The 19,653-nt window shown below is 56.9% G+C and overlaps 7 protein-coding genes across 7 annotated transcripts; 4 read left to right on the top strand and 3 right to left on the bottom strand.

The window, feature by feature from the left end:
* Window positions 1-448: 448 nt before the first annotated feature.
* Window positions 449-2,011, top strand: ACRALDRAFT_1081935 (uncharacterized protein). Its single transcript, XM_071019234.1, has 2 exons — window positions 449-775; window positions 852-2,011. Exons 1-2 carry the CDS (start codon window positions 466-468, stop codon window positions 1,868-1,870), a joined length of 1,329 nt encoding a protein of 442 aa, XP_070875076.1. The 5' UTR covers window positions 449-465; the 3' UTR covers window positions 1,871-2,011.
* A 420-nt stretch (window positions 2,012-2,431) lies between these two features.
* On the bottom strand, window positions 2,432-2,905 carry ACRALDRAFT_1063974 (uncharacterized protein; the record flags this gene model as incomplete). Its single annotated transcript, XM_071016888.1, has 1 exon — window positions 2,432-2,905. A coding segment is annotated over exon 1 (166 nt), but the record flags the coding sequence as incomplete, so codon positions are not given.
* On the top strand, window positions 2,883-5,183 carry ACRALDRAFT_2104811 (uncharacterized protein; the record flags this gene model as incomplete). Its single annotated transcript, XM_071023210.1, has 7 exons — window positions 2,883-3,135; window positions 3,206-3,365; window positions 3,446-3,594; window positions 3,680-4,042; window positions 4,111-4,258; window positions 4,351-4,650; window positions 4,763-5,183. The coding sequence occupies 7 exons, from the start codon at window positions 2,883-2,885 to the stop codon at window positions 5,181-5,183; spliced, it is 1,794 nt and encodes a 597-aa protein (XP_070875074.1).
* A 338-nt stretch (window positions 5,184-5,521) lies between these two features.
* Window positions 5,522-8,239, bottom strand: ACRALDRAFT_1070802 (uncharacterized protein; the record flags this gene model as incomplete). Its single annotated transcript, XM_071017800.1, has 3 exons — window positions 5,522-5,698; window positions 5,790-6,275; window positions 6,335-8,239. 3 exons carry the CDS (start codon window positions 8,237-8,239, stop codon window positions 5,522-5,524), a joined length of 2,568 nt encoding a protein of 855 aa, XP_070875073.1.
* A 1,498-nt stretch (window positions 8,240-9,737) lies between these two features.
* ACRALDRAFT_1076585 (uncharacterized protein) lies at window positions 9,738-10,609 on the top strand. Its single transcript, XM_071018519.1, has 3 exons — window positions 9,738-9,774; window positions 9,875-10,236; window positions 10,321-10,609. The coding sequence occupies exons 2-3, from the start codon at window positions 9,882-9,884 to the stop codon at window positions 10,425-10,427; spliced, it is 462 nt and encodes a 153-aa protein (XP_070875072.1). The 5' UTR covers window positions 9,738-9,774; window positions 9,875-9,881; the 3' UTR covers window positions 10,428-10,609.
* Window positions 10,610-12,003: 1,394 nt separating this feature from the next.
* ACRALDRAFT_1050675 (uncharacterized protein) lies at window positions 12,004-16,345 on the top strand. The gene is made up of 4 exons (XM_071015643.1): window positions 12,004-12,427; window positions 12,506-14,276; window positions 14,317-15,480; window positions 15,546-16,345. The coding sequence occupies exons 1-4, from the start codon at window positions 12,288-12,290 to the stop codon at window positions 15,942-15,944; spliced, it is 3,474 nt and encodes a 1,157-aa protein (XP_070875071.1). The 5' UTR covers window positions 12,004-12,287; the 3' UTR covers window positions 15,945-16,345.
* Window positions 16,320-19,265, bottom strand: ACRALDRAFT_1063978 (uncharacterized protein). Its single transcript, XM_071016889.1, has one exon. The coding sequence runs from the start codon at window positions 18,831-18,833 to the stop codon at window positions 16,821-16,823; it is 2,013 nt and encodes a 670-aa protein (XP_070875070.1). The 5' UTR covers window positions 18,834-19,265; the 3' UTR covers window positions 16,320-16,820.
* Between the last annotated feature and the right edge of the window lie 388 nt (window positions 19,266-19,653).

The following is a 19,653-nucleotide window of genomic DNA, read 5'->3' as shown; positions in this document are numbered from 1 at the left end:
GTATGAGGCACTAAAAAAAAAAAGGCATGATATCAGGACTGCGTCTCTGTAGGTTGTGAGCCTCGAGATCGAATCCAGGTACATGTAGCTACAGCAGTACCTACGAATTATGTCTACCTTACTTAGTATAGCAACCTCCTACCCATGCGGGGAGGTCGGTTGTGCGGGGTAGCTTTCTCCGAGACGGGTCAACTCGGTGAGAAAGCGCCGATCGGAGGTTCCACACGGGGAATTCTCTGTACCTGAGGTATCACCGATAAGGTTTCAAAAAATCGGAGCCTAGACCCAGATTTCTTTTTTCTTTATTTTCTTTTCCTGCCCTGCCGACAATAATCGAATAAACCCGCCATAACCCAACCGATATCGGATAATATTTCCATCGGAAGCATCTCCCGTGTTACTTCTTTTCGTCTCTGTTTTTCATTTTCTTCTGTTGAACGCTCCACTGCCGCAATTGACGCAGCCATGTTGGAAAACCTCTGTACATTGCCGCTCAGTGCAGATGTGTTCACTACGGCACTGCATCCGTCCGAGCCTCTCTTGACGGTCGGACTCACCAACGGCCGGGTCAAAACATTCCGACTTCCCGCGGTCAGCGCAAGCGAAGACAACGACGATGACGACGACGATGCCAGTAAAGCTAGCAAGGCAAAGGCTTCGGCCAATGGAGGCAGAAGTCCGGGGGAGAGCGGGAGGGGTACCATTGACACGGTTTGGCAGACACGACGCCACAAGGGGAGTTGTCGAACTCTAGCATACAGCTACGATGGATCTGGTGCGTTCCTTTTTGCTTCATCTTTTTTTTCTTCTTTTTCTTTTTAGGCTGCTTTGATTGTTCTAACAAATGCCAGCCATGTACTCCGCCGGCACCGATGGCCTGGTTAAGCACTTCTCCCCCGAGGACGGCCGAGTCATCAGCAAGATGGCCATCCCCGCCCGGTCGGGCGAACCCGACGGCCCCAGCATGCTCCACGCGCTCAACCCGCAGGCGCTCCTCCTCGGGTGCGACTCGGGGGCGCTACACCTCATCGACCTCCGCGACGGGGCACCGAACCAGAAGCCGGCGCAGACGCACGTTCCGCACGACGACTACATCAGCGCCATCGTGGCGATGCCGCCCACGGCCGAAAGCACGTCGGGGGTACCCAAGCAGTGGATCACGACGGGGGGCACGACGCTCGCGGCGACGGACTGGCGCAAGGGCGTGATGAGGCAGTCGGACGACCAGGAGGACGAGCTCCTGTGCGCCACGTTCGTACCGGGCCTGGGGCCCAAGAAGAACAGGAACAACGGCATGGTGGCGGTCGGGACGTCGACGGGGGTGGTGACGCTGTGGGACCGCGGGGCATGGGACGACCAGCAGGAGCGCATCGTGGTGGACCAGGCGCGGGGTGGCGGCGAGAGCATCGACGCGCTGGCGCTCGTGCCGGCCGAGCTCGGCTGGGGCAAAAAGATGATTGTGGCGGTCGGCGACGGCACGCTCCGGGTGGTCGACCTCGTCAGGCGGAAGCAGGATTCCGAGCCCGGGTCGGTCCTGCGGCATGACGACGCCGAGGCGGCCGTGTCGGTGGCGTTTGACTGTCACAACCGGCTCATCAGCGCGGGCGGGCGGACGGTCAAGGTCTGGCAGGAATTGTCGGAGCTGCAGGGTGGTGACAGCGAGGAGGACGAGGACGAGGACGACGATAGCGACGACGAGGGCGATGGTGCGGGTGGCAGCGGCAAGAGAGCCGCGGGTAGTGACGAGGATGACGATAGCGATGACGACGGGGACAGTGACGATTCGGATCGGCCCAAGAAGCGAGGCAAGCGGAGGAAGTTTGCCAAGAAGCCCAAGAAGCCGTCTGAATTTTCGTTTCCGGGTCTATGAGTACGACTGACCACGGCTGGGTCGGGGATGGTGTTTGCACCGTTGATAGATACCCTACGTTTCCATCCTTGACTAGAGTCTTAGACTCGGTTAGATCCAAACTGGTCCCGTGTAAATGGTTTAAATAATATCCTGTGCTGGGTCTAGAGTGAGCTTTATTTCTGGTCCAGGGCCTGGGATGGTTCGCGATTTGGCTGCTTATCAGGACGAACACCAGATACGTGGTATATTCTATTAGGTACGCGCGTTGACTTCCTTATCTCGTCAAACCCGTCTTTGGACGATAACAGAAGCCAAGCGGTGAGAGGAATTGGCGAGGTGATAGGCCAGGCAAAGCCACACACGCCGCTTACTTGCCACACTTGCCACAGCGATCTCGGGCACGGGAACACGCAGCGTCGTCCCAAAGCCGGCCGGTCACAGATGTCCCGGCCGCCGGAGAATTCTCTCCCCCACGCGGCCGACACACCTGTTGGGACGAGCGGGGGAGAGAAGGGGAAAGAAACAATCATTGTCTGTCTGTCGCGCAGGCCCTGTGCCTCCCTCGTCACAAGCCGCAAACTCGTATACGAAAGGCACCTTCGATCCCTATCGCCAACCCCGTCCTGGCTCTCTCACTGGCCACCCCACCATGTCTTTATCTCCTCGTTCCAGCTCTAGTAATGTCTCTGATAGACATGTCGTGCCACCGTCTTTATCTTTCCCGCGATTGAAACGGTGAAGCGACCTCCATAAATACACCTGGAGAACCTCGTTACGCTTCGTTCCTGGAATCTTGTTACCGGTCAAGATATTCTGGTTACCAACAGAGCGTTGACGTATCCATGTCCTCCTTGTGTCTTGTCATACCCGTCATCTCCACCATTCCACCCCACATGCGATAGATAGGGCCGATCTTTTTCAACGGCGGCGAATTTCTGCCGTCTGTCCAGACATTGAAGACGACAGCCCAGGTTCTCTCCCATTCATTCACCCCTAACATACCGATCCACGGCTGCGAAGCACGGAAAAGATGGACGAGGACCAAGGCCCCTCGCAGATCGTCCCTGGGACGCCATCAAAGAAGACCATGGGCGACCGGATACGGAGCGTCAAACACGCCCTTTTCACCAAGGACGGTCTCATCGGCACATACGACTACGCTTTTCTCTTCACCCCCAATATCCCCTTCATGAAGCGACCACGACATGCCCCCCCGTTCTTCGGCCTCCATGACCTGATGCCCACTCTCCTCGCCCTCCTCCTCGGCTTTCAGCATGCCCTCGGTACTTCTTCTCCCCCCGGCCCTGCGACGGCAGGCCACTTTTGCGCAAATCTGACTCGGTTCGGACGCAGGCATGCTGGCCGGTGTCATTACACCTCCTCTACTCATCAGTGGTGCTGCTGGCGCCAACCTGGATCCTGAACTGCAGCAATATCTCGTATCCACAGCGTTGATCGTGTCGGGAATTCTGTCAATGGTCCAGATCGCCCGATTCCGCATCTACAAGACTCCGTGAGTATATCCCTTGAGTGAACCCCTTGATGTATTTTATTCCTCTATTTTATTTACCCCTGCTGACCGGCCCTTCCTAGCTACTACATTGGCACCGGCTTGCTCTCCGTCGTCGGCGTCAGCTTTTCCATCATCCCCGTCGCCCAAGGCGCTCTGGATCAGATGTACAGCAACGGCTTCTGTCCAACAGACGCCGATGGCACCAAGTTGCCCTGTCCTGACGGCTATGGTGAGTTGCCATCCACCGCATCTCCACCCCCATTTCATTCCTCCTTCTCGTCTTTCCCCTGCCTCGACTAACTTGTGCTCTCCAGGAGCCATCCTCGGCACCGGCGCAATAACGGCCCTCCTCCTTATCATCCTCGCCTTCGTCCCGCCGCGCATCCTGTTGCGCATCTTCCCTCCCATCGTCACCGGTCCCACCGTTCTCCTCATCGGCGTCAAACTCATCCAGAGCGGTTTCAAGAACTGGATGGGAGGCACCGGGCCTTGCTCTTCGCCTTCTACCGCCGTCGGCCTCTTCGAGCGGTGCCCGGATATCACCGCCCCCAGCGCCTTGCCTTGGGGATCGCCCGAATACTTTGGCCTGGGGTTCTCGGTTTTCGTCGCCATTATCCTCTGCGAGCGATTTGGTTCTCCGATGATGAAGTCTTGCTCCGTCATTGTCGGTCTTCTCGGTGAATTCAACTTTTGTTCCTCTTCGTCTTTCTATCAATCTCACACCCATACTGACTCGTTGACCCAGTCGGTTGCATCATTGCCGCTTCGACCGGGTATTTCGATCGCTCTGGCATCGACAATGCCCCCGTCGCCTCATTCATCTGGACGCACACTTTCAAACTCTCTCTGTACGGCCCTTTGGCGCTCCCTCTGATGGCCGTCTATATTCTTTGGTACGAAGGTTCCCCTTTCCCTACAACCCTTCAACAGTAGTATCCCTGTGTTCCAAACGACTTTGACTAACCAGCCTCTTCCCGCCCGCCAGTGCTACCGAGGCCATCGGTGATATCACAGCCACCTGCGACGTCTCCCGCGTTGAAGTTCAGGGGCAGACCTATGAATCTCGCATTCAGGCTGGCGTGCTGGCCGACGGCATCAACGGCATCCTCGCGTCCCTCATGACCCTCACCCCGGTCACCACCTTCTCTCAGAACAACGGCATCATTGCCCTCACCCGTTGCGCCAGCCGAGCCGCCGGATACGGCTGCTGCTTCTTCCTAATCATCATGGGCATCTTTTCCAAGTTTGCCGCTTCGCTCATTGCGATCCCTTCCCCTGTTCTCGGGTTCGTCTTCCCACTATGAATTCCATTCCTCTGGCCGGCCTTTTTTTTCTTTTTTTTTTTCTTTTTGTTCCTTAGAGAAAACATGTGAGCCAATCCGCTGACTGCGAACAAGCGGCATGACCACCTTCCTCTTCGCCAGCGTCGCCGTCTCCGGCATGGCCATCATCAACAAGGGTGTCGTGTTCAACCGCCGCAGCCGCTTCATCCTCACGGCCGGTTTCGTCTTCGGCTACGGCGGCGTCCTCGTCACCGGCTACTTCAGCCACGTCCTTCCCTACCATGGGGACAACACCGGCCTGCGCGGCTTCCTGGACGCCATCACCCTCGTTGTCGAGACCGGCTTCGCCATGACTACCATCATCAACATGATTCTCAACCTTGTCCTCCCCGAAGACATGGACGAGACGGATGCTGCGCCTATCCCCATGGAAGGCGTCAGGCAGGATGGCGAGGGAACCGCCCGTGGCACCGACTCGGATGACGCCCTTGCTGCAGACCATCATTTTGCCGTCAAGGGCGAGAAGTTGTACTGACGGGGGAACCATATGAGCGGGTTAAAGATATATTTTACTCTTGTGATTTGCCGTGATATACAATGTTTGCGTTGATCGACTCCACAACAGGAATCTTTCTTTAATCTCACACTCGAATCGTTCAAGTACATCTATCATTCCTGTCCTCCAGCCCTTCACCCTCCTGACTCCTAGAATTCTCCTAGAATTCTGTCTGGTACCGAGGAGAAACCGAAGACCCAAAACCCCTCCCTTTTGCAAGCCCGAAAAAGGCACGCCAAATGCGCCCTCTCATTACGGGAATCTAACCGGTGTGTGCAGTAGTAACAGATAAAAAAGGTAACACAGCCGACTCGCCCTTACGAGTCAATACTGGGAGTGGCGCGCGCCAGGACGCGGATATTGTCTAGGAATCCCTCTACGAGCTCCTGATACCGGTGAGGCTGGCCGGATTGGGCCCTTCGGCCTTGGTCAATGGTAATGGCCGGGGCGAGCTCAATTTCGAGCTCATGCTCTTTATCCACCCGTTGCGTATTCTGCCATGCGGTCAGTGGCGATGAACCGACGAAGAGAAGAGGGAAGAAGAACTTGGAGGAAGGAAAGGAGAAGAAAAAGACAAGAACATACACCTGGACCAGGGACCGCCTGAGTCACCTGGGTAAGATCAATCTGATAATGGCTCTGCGTGTAGCTGAGTCGGTCTTTGCTGCGGTCGGGGAACTTGATGCTGTGGCCGACGGCCATCTGCTCGAGTTCTTCAATCGGCCCATCCCATGCCGCCTCCAGGTTGACGCTGATGCGGCAGTCGAGAGGCGCGTTGGGCATGTGCAGGTGGAGATCGGCCACTCGCGCCTTGACGATCTTCTGCAGCGGCTGGCCTGTCTTTTGATCGTACGTTACGCGAACCTTGACCGAGTGCTTGGGATTGAGATGAGACCGGACGCAGCCCGGGAGCCGACCCTGCAGGTTGTTCGGGATCTCGAAGAACTTGTCCACCTCCCGGCGGTGTTTGTAGTGGACCTGAACGCGGCCCCGCGCCCTGGGATCCGGGTTTTGAGGGTTCGTGCTGACGACTTTGTCGTTCAACCAGCTGTTCATTACCTTGTGTTGTGCCTGGTTTTTGTCCCTCGTCAGTACGGAGTAGGAGAAAACAAACAACTAGGCGACCATACCTCTGTCATGCTGCTTCGAAAAGCAAGCCTACCCGTGTCGTGAAGGATGCATTCCGTGGCGACAAACTTCATCACTCGATCGTTGGTGTCCTTGTCTATTAATGTGCCCAATTTGGCCTCAATCTCAAACTGGATGCCGCGGCTCATGATTTCGCCCGCATCTGGGGACCCGATAACGTTGACGAAGAGGAAATCGGCGATGGTTTTAGAGATCTCTTCCATGGGCTTGAGGCCCGTGATGCTGGGCTCCCAAGGCCCCAAGAGGTCCTCGGCCGCATTCCTGGGTTGCGACTCGGCCGCTTGCGCCGGGCCGGGTCGACCGACTTCGGGCGAGTTGTGGCGACTGGCCTGTTCCTGCTTGATGCGCTCTGGCCTCGTAACGGCCTTGTCGGGCCTTGCGCTCAAGATGGGTGGTTCCCGTTTTCGGAGCTCGAAATTACCCTTGTTGAGCCGCCGGTTCCCCCGCGAATCCCACTTTTGTGCCCACGGTGGGGGCGTGGAATATCGAACGGGTTTCTTGGGCGCGGGCTGAGCCGACGGGGCACGGTCGTTAGGAGAGGACTTGTGACCGCCGTTCACCTGCCCAGGGGGCGGCGGCCGGGTATTCGTCTTTTCGAGCTCCCCAGGGCTCAGATCCCGGTCGGCAAGTTTTCGTTTGGCCGGGGTGGCGTGGGCTGTTTCACGATCGGATCTTCCTGCCATGATAGCAGAGCTAGGCTGAGTCGGTCGAGTCTCGGAATCTGCCACTGCGCTTGCGGCACCTGCCCGGGGTTGCTGCCCGCCGGTAGAGCTTGGAAGACTGGGCACCCGGGTTTTGGGGCTGATACTAACGCTCCTGTCGCGTTCGCTGGTGGATTGAGACCTTCGGTTTGGTTCTCCGGATCGGGAGTCGTGCGATGCCGAGGTGCGAGGCAAAGCAGGGGCCGCGGGCGGAGGTGGCGTGGCGTGCGCCTGGGAGAAATGGGAGGCGTTGGCCGGCGTTCGCTGTTGGTAGGGGCTAGGTGGTTGTGCAAAGCTGGGTGGAGGGCCAGACGAGTGTTGTCTCTGATGGGGCCCGGTGGACGACGGGGGCCCGAGTGGCGTGGGCGGTTGCGAGGTTTGCCGGTTGTGTTCACCGGAAGGGGCAAGCTTGTTGGCCGGAACGGGACTGACGTGAGGGAAGGACTGGTTCAGCTGGTTCTGGCTCTGCGCCGAGGTTGGGGTGGGGGAAGAATGCGCCGATTGCGACCGCTGGTGGATATAGGAATTGCTTCCAGGGGTGCCGATCGGGGGTGTCTGCGGCACAGGATGGCCCGAATGCTGCTGGCGTTGTGGTTGTTGTTGTTGTGGTATATACGAGGCAGCTGGGAGGGCGTAGCTATCTCGGGAAGCGTAAGAGTTGGCTGGAAGCTGCGGGTGTCGTTGCACAGGGCTAGCACTGGCTTCGGACCCGTGGGCCGAGTTGGACGGAGGCGCTGTTCCTGGGAAAGGATAGCCTGGGCCGGCAGACGAGGACGGCGGGGGACGATAGGGCGAAGGACCCGGGGCAGAAGTACCAGGAGTCCGAGGATCACCGTATTGGCCTTGATGCGACGGTCCGCCCGGATAAGGGCCCGGGCCTTGGTAGGGGCTCTGGGGAGGGTATGAGGCGGCGGTTCCAGACGGGCCGTGACCGCTGTACTCTTGTGCGGCTGGGTTCTTGCCAGGCGAACTGTGCAGGGCGTGGTTGTAGGGCGACTCGCGGAAGGCATACGAGGGAGGGTTCTGTGCGGGAGTTGTCGGGGTCTGAAGGGGGGGTGGCGGGTGTTGCTGATGAGAATACACAGGCGGCTGCTTGTGGGTGTGGTTGACGGGGAGAAGAGGGGCAGGTTTTTCGCGTGGACGGTCGTCGTTTTCTGACGTGTTCATCAAGCTCTTGAGATCCATGTTGAGGTGGTCGAACGACTGCGGCACGTTTTTCTCAGTTGGATCAACCGAGGTCCTTCAGGGGTCCACGACGGTCGCGCTTCGTGTCTTGCCTAGTTTCGAGTGCGATTGCGCTGTCCCTTTGATCCCATGTGTACTGGACCCTTTCTTTGTTGTTTCTTTCTTTGAGATGATGTCGGCGTTTAGTATATGTCGATGGGAAACGGTCGAATTGCTTATACAGGCTTTTCGGTAATCGCGTCTTGATTTCTATCGCATGTGGTTCGAGGCGCAAACGAAACCCATCACGTCAACATCGGTACGGATGGACTGACTGGCTGATGACTACGTGGTCTATTCGAGACGAGAACAGGAATATACGGTCAGCGGGGATAAGATGAGCCGAGTCATAAGACGCGCGAGATGGGGTTCGTAGTGCGATGCCGTGTGGTATGATGCGGAATCGTGTCTGTTCTTCGAGTTCAGCGCGGCGTGATAAAGAATTGAAGGCGGACAACAGGCAGCGGTAGCGATCTTGAGTCAGATGAGCTGATCTGGCGCGTCGTCGCTTTAGGGAGAAAGGAACATTTCGTCCTTGGCTGACGACAACATGAATGTCGGACGGTCACCAATTGTTCAGAGGACCGGATGTCGAGGTGGTTGCAGAGGACCAAGGCTCCGTCAATCGGGAGCATGCAATAAGCCCAAGGTATATGAGAAACGGGGACATGCGGCAGGAATGATACGCCGATAGGAGCAAGTACGGAAAGGGAAAGAAATGTGCCAAAACGGGCGTTTGCTCGGGAGGAGAGATTGAAGAGACAAAGGGCAAGGCAAGAATTATCGACTTGACCCGACCCGTCGACGGTGGAGTCTCTCGATTGTCTAGTCGAATAGGAGAAGCTGCTGTTTTTATTACTCAGTTCATGTCTACTCATTGTCTTAGTAAGCTCAGACCGTTGTAGTGTGGCGTAGGTAGTGAAGTTTGGCAAGATTATCGGTGAGGTACGGACGTATATATGGATCTATGCTAGACATCTGTCCAATCATAGACCTTACTGTGGGCATGTCAGTTCAATGTGGCTTAATGACATGTGGCTGAAGGTTACACCTTATACAACGATTCGGTTATTTACTTATATAACCCATGTATCAAAAACAAATCCATATATTCGTACATCCTAACCGCCGAAGGACCACTACCACTGCCTGGGTAGAACAAAAGGTCTGAGCCCGCTGAGATAAACCCATGATTGACTCAAGGTAATCAGTGGGTGTTGCGTGGATGCCTGCTGGCAGCAGGCACTAGCTGTTACAATGGGTATATCTAGCCTCTACACCTGCCCTTTGAGCAGTAGAGATACTCCTCCTGTCCACACTCATATAGGAACATGACACTTTTCCTATGACAGTAGGTACCTTGCTTTACCTAGGTAGCTGATGACGAATTCTCTATCGACTATTCGGCGTGGGAGAGGAGGGGAACGGATTCTAAGTTTATGGCCATCTTCGCCCGGAACGTAGTTGTTGCGCCCGTTCTTCCTCCGACAGTACATGTAAGGACCATCTTCCAAAACGTCAACATTGATCTCCCGTGCTCAGCGTCGTCACAGAGTCATTTCGCACCTCCGCTGACAGCAGTACATACCTACGTAGCGCCATCATGGAGAACCTCAGCCACCTCTGCGACAGCTTTACCCGGAACGACGCGGTACCGTCTGGCGTCTTGGACACGCTTAGAAAATTCGTCACGAGCGAGCCGCGTCACGTTATCAAGCCGATCCAAACTCTTCCACACGAAGAAGTTGAGGAGAGGAAAATGCTATGCGGGAAGATGATGCGGCCTCTCGCAGACGAAGAGCCGACGATGGACAACGCTATGACTTCCGTCCTCTGGAGTCTCTTCGTAACGGCCCCGATGGAAGAGCTGAGGTCATTAGTATCCACGACTAATCAGTCCCTTGTCGTGAACTCGGTCGAGCTGGCTCGCACCAGGCTCGGGATTCTGCTGAAGACATGTGAGCCGGTATCCTCTAGACCTGCAACCCCGACAGATATGCTGTATTCTCGAACCCATACCTAACACTATCTACGCTAGCTAGTCCTTGCAAAAGAGCCCACGATAAATGACCCGCTCCCGCACCCGTCGCGCAATGAGACCGAAGTTGACAAGGTATTCTATCTGAGAGCGATACGACGAATAACGTAATGCCAACCTACGTTACTTATTACCTAGTGTCTCCGGAGGGACGGGAGATGTTGCATCATCACTGGCAGTGCGACTCCCGACGTTTGCCACATCATTCCGTTCAGTGTCACGACGAGGAAGCGGCTCATGATGGACGCGACCCGCGTGGTCATAGGGACTTTTTGGGGCCAGGCGAGGAATAGTCGACTTCAGTTACTGCTTTTCGGTAACGCACGAATCGACTCGGTCTGCAACACTATTTGTCTTAACCGCCTCCTCCACCACTGGTGGGGGCTCGGCTATATAGCTCTCGAGCCCCTCGAGAAGCTCCCTAATGGAACCAGAGTCCGCTTCAGGTGGCTTCGTCGGACTAGCTTCTCCGTGTGGGACAAAGTCCCCTTCGATAGCGACCCTAACGACCACTTGCACGATCCGGAAGTTCCAGGCAGCCTTAGCATCATGGACCTCCGCTCGGGACATCCTATTCTGGATGGGTCAATTTTCGACCTTACGTCCGACGATCCGACCACGGAGGTATCCTACGATCTTTTACAGCTCCAGTGGGATCTTCTCCGTATGGCGGTGCTATGCGGGGCGGTTGAAGCAGCGGACGATCCCAACTGGAACCCTGAGGACGAGGATCCCGTGTATTCGTGGGAGAAACTGATGCGGGACATGCAGTTGGAGGAGGAAGGGGCCAGCGTGGAGTACGAACACGGGACTGCGGCGCACGGTTAGGAGTCCATGCATCTCGCTCCCGTCTCTGGGGAGGAGTTCCCCTCGGCGCCGGTGGCCCCCTGAGGATGTTACCCTTGACTCCCCCGGTACAAAGGAGTCTGGTACTTAAGGTGCTGGAGAAAGAGGGCAGGCAGCGTGGAGGACAAGCATGGGGCTGCGGCGCACGGTAAGGACGCTTTGCATTCTACTCCCGTCCCTGGACAGTACACCCGCTCGCTCCTAGTGCCTCCCGAGGATGCTGCTTGGGACAAGTCGAGTGCGCAGGCGCCTAGTACCGGCGTCAAGCGAGCGAAGAACGTTAGGGGGGGGACTTATACTACTAGCACGGCTCACGCGTTCGACTCGGAGCTCTCGCGCGAAGGCGACCAGGATCCTGGAGTAGGAGCGCCGCGCATATTACACTCCCAAAGGCGAGTACCACTATTTGCGCCTTGTCTACGTTGTACAACGTACATACACCTCCCCGGGGAACTCGGGAGTATCGGTATTCATACAACGTACTCCGCTTGTTTAGGTAGTATCTGCTGTCCACTCAATCCCTTTTATTAGGAAGGTCCAGCGAGATCAGCGCATAACCACGATCATGGCCTAAAAATGGTATGTACTATGTACCACCAGTACACATGATTTCTATAGCCGAATAGCACGTGACTATTCTGGGACTATAGTCACGTGAGATTAAGCAGTTGATTACATAATCATAACGTTGAAATGAAAACCGTCAGTCACGTGACACGGGTCCCTCGCTTATTCATCCGTCCATCCATAGCTCGTCTTGGCCTGTTGCTATCCATCAGCTTCTGCAAGGCACCTGCGCCTGACGTGGTTGATGACCTTTTGCTCGCGCCTTCTTTCCTTCCGCCAAACGAGCTACATTTCATCATCAACAACATCCACCTCTCCTTCAATCGCCTCCGAACCCCCCGCCGCGCTCCCTCTATTGTTCCGCGGCCATTTTTATACCTCCTTCTTTCGAGCCTCTTCTTCGTGGAGAATAATAGGCGTCCTATTTCCCTGATTTTACCACTTCATCGCAGCAAACCGTAATCACCGCAGCAGTTTTCTTGTCCTTTTCTTACCTTAGGGACCCCTCATCCCACCATATCACAAAGCTCAGCATCTCACCTCCGACGGTCTTCCAAGATGCCCGGCCTCGTAACGGCGACGGGTGTTCTCGGCTTCCTCGCCGATGAAGAGCCCGAGCTCAAGGTTTTCGCCCTGCAGACCCTCAACGACGACATCGACACCGTCTGGACAGAGGTCGCAGGAGCCCTTGGCCAAATGTTTGTGCCCCCCGGATTCTGGCTTCCCCTCTGGTCAATCCCATGATGCTGACATGTCCCTCTTTCTCATCATTGTAGCGAAGCGCTATACGAGGACGAATCCTTCCCCGAACGCCAGCTGGCCGCCCTCGTTTTAGCCAAGGTCTACTATCACCTCCAAGCTTACAATGAGAGCATGACGTTTGCCCTCGCCGCGGGCGACCTCTTCAAGCTCGATGCCCCCGGCGAGTTCGAGGAGACCATCATTTCCAAGTGTGTCGATCAATACATCGCCGTCTGCTCCTCCGAACACGCCGGCTCGAAACCGTCCAAGAATGATGCCTCTCTACCGGCTCTCGCCACCACCTTCGCCAGCGGCGTCGGTAATGCTTCTGCCGTCATCTCTCCAACAACGCCTTTCTCCCAGACCGCCCTCCCTTCCAAGTCTCTGCTGTCTCGTGCGTCGGTGGACAATACCATTCTGGACCCTTCCTTCCAGCCCGTCAAGGAAGGTCGTTCCGGCTCCATCGCCCCCGTCGCTGACGAGAACACTCGCAAAGCTCTACAAAGAGTTGTCGAGCGACTATTCGACGCCTGTCTCAACGAGGGCCGGTACAAGCAGGTCATGGGTATCGCCGTGGAGGCCAAGAATCTGGACGTCCTCAGACGCGTCATCCAGAAGGCTGGCGAGGACGGTGCCTCATCCAAGGGCAAGTCATCTGACGGGCCCACCGCGGCCGAAGAGCTCATGGAGTACGCCCTGAGCATATGCATGGACATCGTCCAGGAGCGTAGCTTCCGCCGAGAAATCCTGCGTCTTGTTCTGGATCTCTTGAATGACATCCCCAACCCGGACTACTTTGCCATTGCCAAGTGCGCCGTCTATCTCAATGCCGACGAGGAGGCTTCGCGTATGCTTCGACAGCTCGCCTCCAGCGACGATCGCAACAACGTCACCATCGCCTACCAGATCGCCTTCGACCTGTACGACAACGGCACGCAGGAGTTCCTCGGCAAGATCACCAAGTCTCTCCCGTCCGGTGACCCTCCCAAGCAGCCTGAGCCTACCGTCGCCGACAAAAAAGACGACGCCAACGAGACGGAGCCGCTCCTGAAGGAGGAGGACCAGAAGACCGCGGGAGTCGAGGCCGAAGAGGTGTCCGAGGAGCTGGCCAAGGTGTACAAGAACATCCGCTCCATTCTCGACGGTAGCAAGACCATCCAGCTCAATCTCGAGTTTCTCTACCGAAACAATCGCACAGACCTGAGCATCCTCAACAAGGTCCGGGACAGCCTCGAGGCGCGCAATTCCATTTTCCACACCGCCGTCACCTTCTGCAACGCCTTCATGAACCATGGCACCACCAACGACAAGTTTTTCCGCGACAACCTCGAGTGGCTCGGGAAAGCCGTCAACTGGTCCAAGTTCACCGCCACCGCCGCCTTGGGCGTCATCCACCGTGGAAACCTCACCCAGTCCAGGAAGCTTCTTGAGCCCTATCTGCCACAGCCGGGCGGCCTGAGCAGCGGTTCCATCTTCAGCCAGGGAGGCGCCTTGTACGCCTATGGTCTCATCCACGCCAACCACGGCGCCGAGGCCCTCGATTACCTGAAGGCTCGGTTCTGGGAGGCCGAGGAGGAAATCATTCAGCATGGAGGCGCCCTCGGCCTCGGCATCGCCGGCATGGGCACCGGCTCCGAGGAGATCTACGACAGGCTTAAGGACGTTCTGTATAGTGATTCAGCGCTCAACGGAGAAGCCGTCGGTCTGGCCATTGGTCTGATCATGCTGGGCACTGGTAACGTCAATGCCCTGGAGGCCATGATCAGTTACGCCCACGAGACTACCCACGAGAAGATTGTTCGTGGCGTGGCCCCTTGGCGTGGCGCTGATCATGTATGGCCGCCAGGAAGGCGCCGACGTGATGATCGAGGGTCTGCTTAACGACCCTGACCCGACTCTGCGGTACGGCGGCATCATGACCGTCGCCATGGCCTACTGCGGCACGGGCAGCAACAAGGCCATCCGCAAGCTGCTCCACATCGCCGTGAGCGACGTCAGCGACGACGTGCGCCGGATTGCTGTCATGAGCTTGGGTTTCATTCTTTTCCGTAAGCCCGGTAGCGTCCCGAGGATGGTCGAGCTGCTCTCCGAGTCGTACAACCCCCACGTGCGGTATGGATCCGCCATGGCCCTCGGTATCTCGTGCGCCGGTACCGGCCTGGACGAGGCCATCGACCTCCTCGAGCCCATGATGAAGGACCCCACCGACTTTGTCCGCCAAGGCGCCCTGATCGCCCTCGCCATGATCATGATCCAGCAGAATGAGGTCATGAATCCCAAGGCGGCCGCCATTCGCAAGACCTTGAAGAAGGTCGTCGGTGACCGCCACGAGGACGCCATGACGAAATTCGGCGCGTCTCTTGCCCTCGGCATCATCGACGCCGGCGGTCGGAACTGTACCATCGGCCTCCAGACCCAGTCCGGCAACCTGAACATGGCTGGCATTGTCGGCATGGCCGTGTTCACCCAGTACTGGTACTGGTTCCCCTTCACGCATTTCCTCTCTCTCGCCTTTACGCCCACCTCGGTGATTGGCCTGGACCACGACCTGGATATTCCCAACTTCAAGTTCCACTGCTCGGCTCGTCCGAGCCTGTTCGACTACCCCCCGGAACAGGAGGTCAAGGCGGAGGAGGGGCCTACCATGGTGGCAACCGCCGTTCTCTCGACCACCGCGCAGGCCAAGCGCCGGGCCCAGAAGAAAGAGCGGGCTCAGCGCCGGGAGAGCATGGACGTCGACATTGCCCCGCCCAGTGCGAAGCCGGCTACCACGGGAGCTGACAAGATGGACGTGGACGACGACAAGAAGCCCAAGGGCGCCGATGAGTCCAAGGAGAAGAAGGAGACGGAGGGCAGCAGCGGTGACAAGGGTACTCCTACCGCGCCCGATGCCAAGAAGCGACCCGAGAAGGAGAAGGCGGGCTACGAAATCGAGAACATGTCCCGTGTGCTCCCCGGCCAGCTCAAATTCGTCAGCTTCCCAGCCAGTCGGTATAAGCCGGTCAAGAAGGTACATAATCCCATGATTTTGCGTTTCTTTCTTCTTTTTTCCCCGGCTAACAAGTTAATCTGCAGCCTACCGGTGGTCCCCTTCTCCTAGTGGATACTCAGCCAGAAGAGGAAAAGTCGCTCATTGAGGAAAAGCTGAAGAAGGTGACGACGGAGAAGGCACCCGTCGCAGGCCAAAGGACAGGTGCCGGGGCGGGTGGTGCGTCTGGCCAGGAACAGAACCTCATAAGGCAGGCTCTTCGCAGCGAGGGCAACCTCCGATCGCTCAACGAGCTCAACGAGCTCCTTGGACACCGCCTCGGTGGCGCCGGCACTAACGATGCCGGCGCATCGGCCCCGGGCAGCGGTGCGGCGGCGGCAGCTGGCGTTCTCACGGCCGTGGACGAGGACGGGGAAGGTGACGAGGAAGCTCCTCTGCCGCGCGAGTTTGAGTACTTCACTGATGGTGAAGAGGAAGAAGAGTGATGGACATGTTCGTGTACGCGCGCAGGGCGCACTGAACACCCCCTTTTCCATTGTCTCGACTGTATTTGTATCCCCCCTTTTTTCTAGGGTCAGTCGCGGGGAAGGCCCCCTACTTAGAGAGTACGGATAGAGCAGAGGAGGAGGAGGGGGAGGAGGATAAGAAGAAGAATATGCGAGCGAATGATGGGCATCGATAGTGGCCGCAGACCCTTATCATCGTCGAAGCTGTATAATACAAGGAGATCGTGGTGTATTTCAACAGTTGTATCGTTTTGCCGACTTCTCTGACTTGTCTTGAGCGCACGCACTCAGTACTCGTTGTTAAGCCTCATCTTTTTGGGATCTCACTGGGACTCGCATCTACTTTCCCTCTCACAAAAGGATTATATGGGTGAAATTATTCGTGAATTATAGTGCATGACCAGCAGCATGGACTATCCTGTCTGTCCCTTGACCCAAGGTTTGCCAACGCGAGGTGGCTGTCGATGCCGGTCTACAGTGTATGCATAATCTTCTCATGCCCATCCCATTTCCCCAGTCGAGCCAAGTGTGAAAAGAATAACAAATACAGGCCATGGCACCAACGCCCCAAAGACGCCGCATACTGACCGGTAGGCGGCTAAGAAGTCTGCGATGCATGAAATGCCAAAATGCGCCGGGCCCACGACACTCCCGAAGGAAACAAAAGTAAGAAAAGGCATCGCTAATGGAAGCGCTAGAAATGCCAAACCCCGAAAACGGGGCCGAGTCTCGCGGGGATATTCGATCCCCCCATATTATTAACGAATAAGAAAAAAAAGAAACCCAATGAGAAAAGTGGTCGCAGCAAATGAATACCATCTTTCTTCTCGGTCCATTTGCGGCGAATGGAGCCGTTCACTCCTTCTTGCTCTCGCACTCGGAACACACGCGCACCCGATGCCAGGCGTTGGCCAGGTTCCCCCTGGCATTCCAAATGGCATCGTAGCCCTCGGGCTGGGCATTGTAGGCTTCGTCGGTCGCCTTGACCAGCAGGGTCTGGCACCTCTTTCCGTCCTCGTGGTCTTGATCCTCTTTCTCTAGCCCTTTCTTCGTCTCGTCTGGCCTGGCATCAGCGCGGCTGCCACGCGGCTCATCAGGGAGCGGGATAACACCCTCGTATCGCCACCTCTGCCACGCCCACGACTTGTGTCCGCTGCATGGGCTTTCCTGGTTCGGGCCCTGTACGGCGCAGTCGTCGATGAGCTCGGCCTGGTCCCACGTCTTGCCGTTGTCGAGGCTGACGTCCACCCGGATGATGGCGCGCCCTCCGCCAGAGTAGGCATAACCTGCAACCGAAGCCCTGCGGCCCCTCGGTGTTGCAGCCGAACCTGCCGAGTTGCTTCTCGCCACTTGTGTATCTGAACGACGGTCGGTCTTTTCCGCGTTACCGTTGGGCTGGGTGGACATATTTTGCTCCTTCGTCTCAGGGGGAAGCGGCGCCCAGTCGCCGAGCTTGACCGCGGTAATGGCACTTGTGATGGGCATTTCCTGAATGGCGGGCGCTTTGCTCCAGTCCGGATCGGTCACGTTGGGACCGAAGAGCTTGTAGTCCTTTTGCTGCCATTGGCTCTGGCTCTCCTCCTCAGAAACGACCACCCGGTTGAGCCACTTCACGGAACGCGCGGCGACGTGACCCGGCACGAGGGCACGCAGGGGGAAACCGTGATCAGGCGGCAGGGGGCGGCCATTCATGGCATATACTAGAAGAACATCGCCTCGGGGGTCGAGGGCCGGTCCGATGGGGATGCTCGCGGCGTATGATTCCTCGCCCGCAAACTGGACGTGGCGGGCTTCCGTGTCCCCCGCCCTGGCTTGTTCGAGAGGGAATCCAGCATCGGCGAGGACATCGGCCAGCCTGACACCTTCCCAGACGGCATTCGAGATGGCGCCGACGTTCCACTGGAGACCATTGGTTTTCTTATGCGCGTGGGTTGTCATATCCTTGCGGCGATTTCCCGAGCACTGAAGGGCGGCGGTCACCTTGGCTGGCTTGAATTTGGTCTTGAGGTCGTTCAGGGTATATTCCTTGGTGGATCCGTCCAGAAGCTCAACGGTCAAGGTGTGCTGGTCGGGGTCGTCCACCTTGGGGACCCACATGTGATTCCGCACGTAGAACAGGTCGGTCGGGGTGATGAAGGACGCGGTCAGTTCTTCCAGCGGGGTCTCGGCATTCCGCGGCTTCTCGGTCATGGTGATGAGCCTGGGGTCGCGCGGGGGGTCGTCCCTGAAGGGGTCCTCAATTTGCTCGGGGAGCGGTCGTCCGTCGACGAGGTCGGCCGAGTCGACGAAGCCTATCAAGTATTGGTCGAGGATCTCGTAAACGTGAGGAGATTTGTGTATGGAGAAGATGTCCCAGTACGCGTCGATGCTCCCGCCGGCGGCGCGGAGAATGACGTCGCCACCCGGATGGGCAGGAATCCAATCGGTGATATCGTAAACCTTGTCCTCATAGGTGACCCATGGTCGGTCCGACTTGGCATCGTGTTTTCTGACATCAGACAGCCTGAAGCGAGGCAGGTCAGGGTCTCGATCGTCGGGGGGTGCATTTGATGGAGCGTCTCGAGGTGCCGTGTCCGGCTCGAAGAGACCAGCGAAAAGCGAAAGGAGGCCAGCGCTAGCAATGAGCGATACCGCAGCAGAGCCCGTGTGCCGGGGCGAGTACCGTTGTTTTGTTCTTGTTTCGTTGGTTCGGACAGGACGAGGTGGTTCGACGGGAGCTCGATAAAGAGGTGGAGAGGTGTGTAGGCAGCGGAAGCGTTCCACTGACAGGCAGTTCCCGTGTCTCGGTAGCGCAGTGAACCGGCGAGGCGCGGCGAATATCAGCTCGCCTGGCAGACGTCGGCCTAATGTAGGCGCTATGATCGGCATGTTGTATCCCAAATCACGGATGTATTATCGATTATTATTTTTCCTGTAGGTGGGACGAGGCTCAAGAAGAGAGGTCGACGTTGATATCGAGTTCGGGACGGCTCGAGGGCTGTTGGCACGTCTGAGAGTAAGACGACGGGCGAAGGAGAGGTCAAAATGTCATGAGACGTGAAGAGATATATCGGTAGGGCACAGTCCCTGCGCCGATAGCAACAATGAGTATAACGAAAGTCGAGAGTGGTAAGTAGGTTGTGTGATGTTGTACTCCGTAGAAGCAAGTAGGGCTAGACGGAAGTTGATGCTAGGAGATGCGAAGCTCGTTCGGCGGGAGAGAGAGAGAGAGAGAGAGAGAGCGCGTATGAACGAGCGTAATAAGAGGCTAGAAGAAGGGAAGTGTCGATTGTCTGCTTTACAGTTCTCGCTGCAAGCCCGCTATTAGAAAAGAAAAGAGAAATAAGGTAGTTAGAAAACTTAATACAGTGAAAAAGCCCTGACGGAGGAAAAAAGAAGGGAAGGAGAGAAGAGTCACGAGGCTGGTTTGAAAGAGTCAGTCCGCAATCGGCAAGCTTCGGCATAGTGGAGGTACGAAAAGGCGGAAGGCGGTCAACGGTGTCTTAGCTATAGACTAGAGCGAAGAAGGCATCGCCCCGGGAGGGTCCGTGCCAATGGACCAAGTAATAAAATTCGCAAGTCCTCGGAAAGGCCGCCATGGTTGATTCCGACGACAACGGACTGGAGGGAACCTGCAGGGGAAAAGAGGGAAGGAAGCGTTGACGATTCGACCCGAATTGTTTCGTGCTACGGTCCATTGTGACGACTG

The sequence above is a fragment of the Sodiomyces alcalophilus genome, assembly GCF_042370955.1.
Source record: "Sodiomyces alcalophilus JCM 7366 unplaced genomic scaffold ACRALscaffold_4, whole genome shotgun sequence".
In the NCBI taxonomy this organism is placed as follows: Eukaryota; Fungi; Ascomycota; class Sordariomycetes; order Glomerellales; family Plectosphaerellaceae; genus Sodiomyces; species Sodiomyces alcalophilus.
This window is presented reverse-complemented; position numbering and strand designations above follow the sequence as displayed.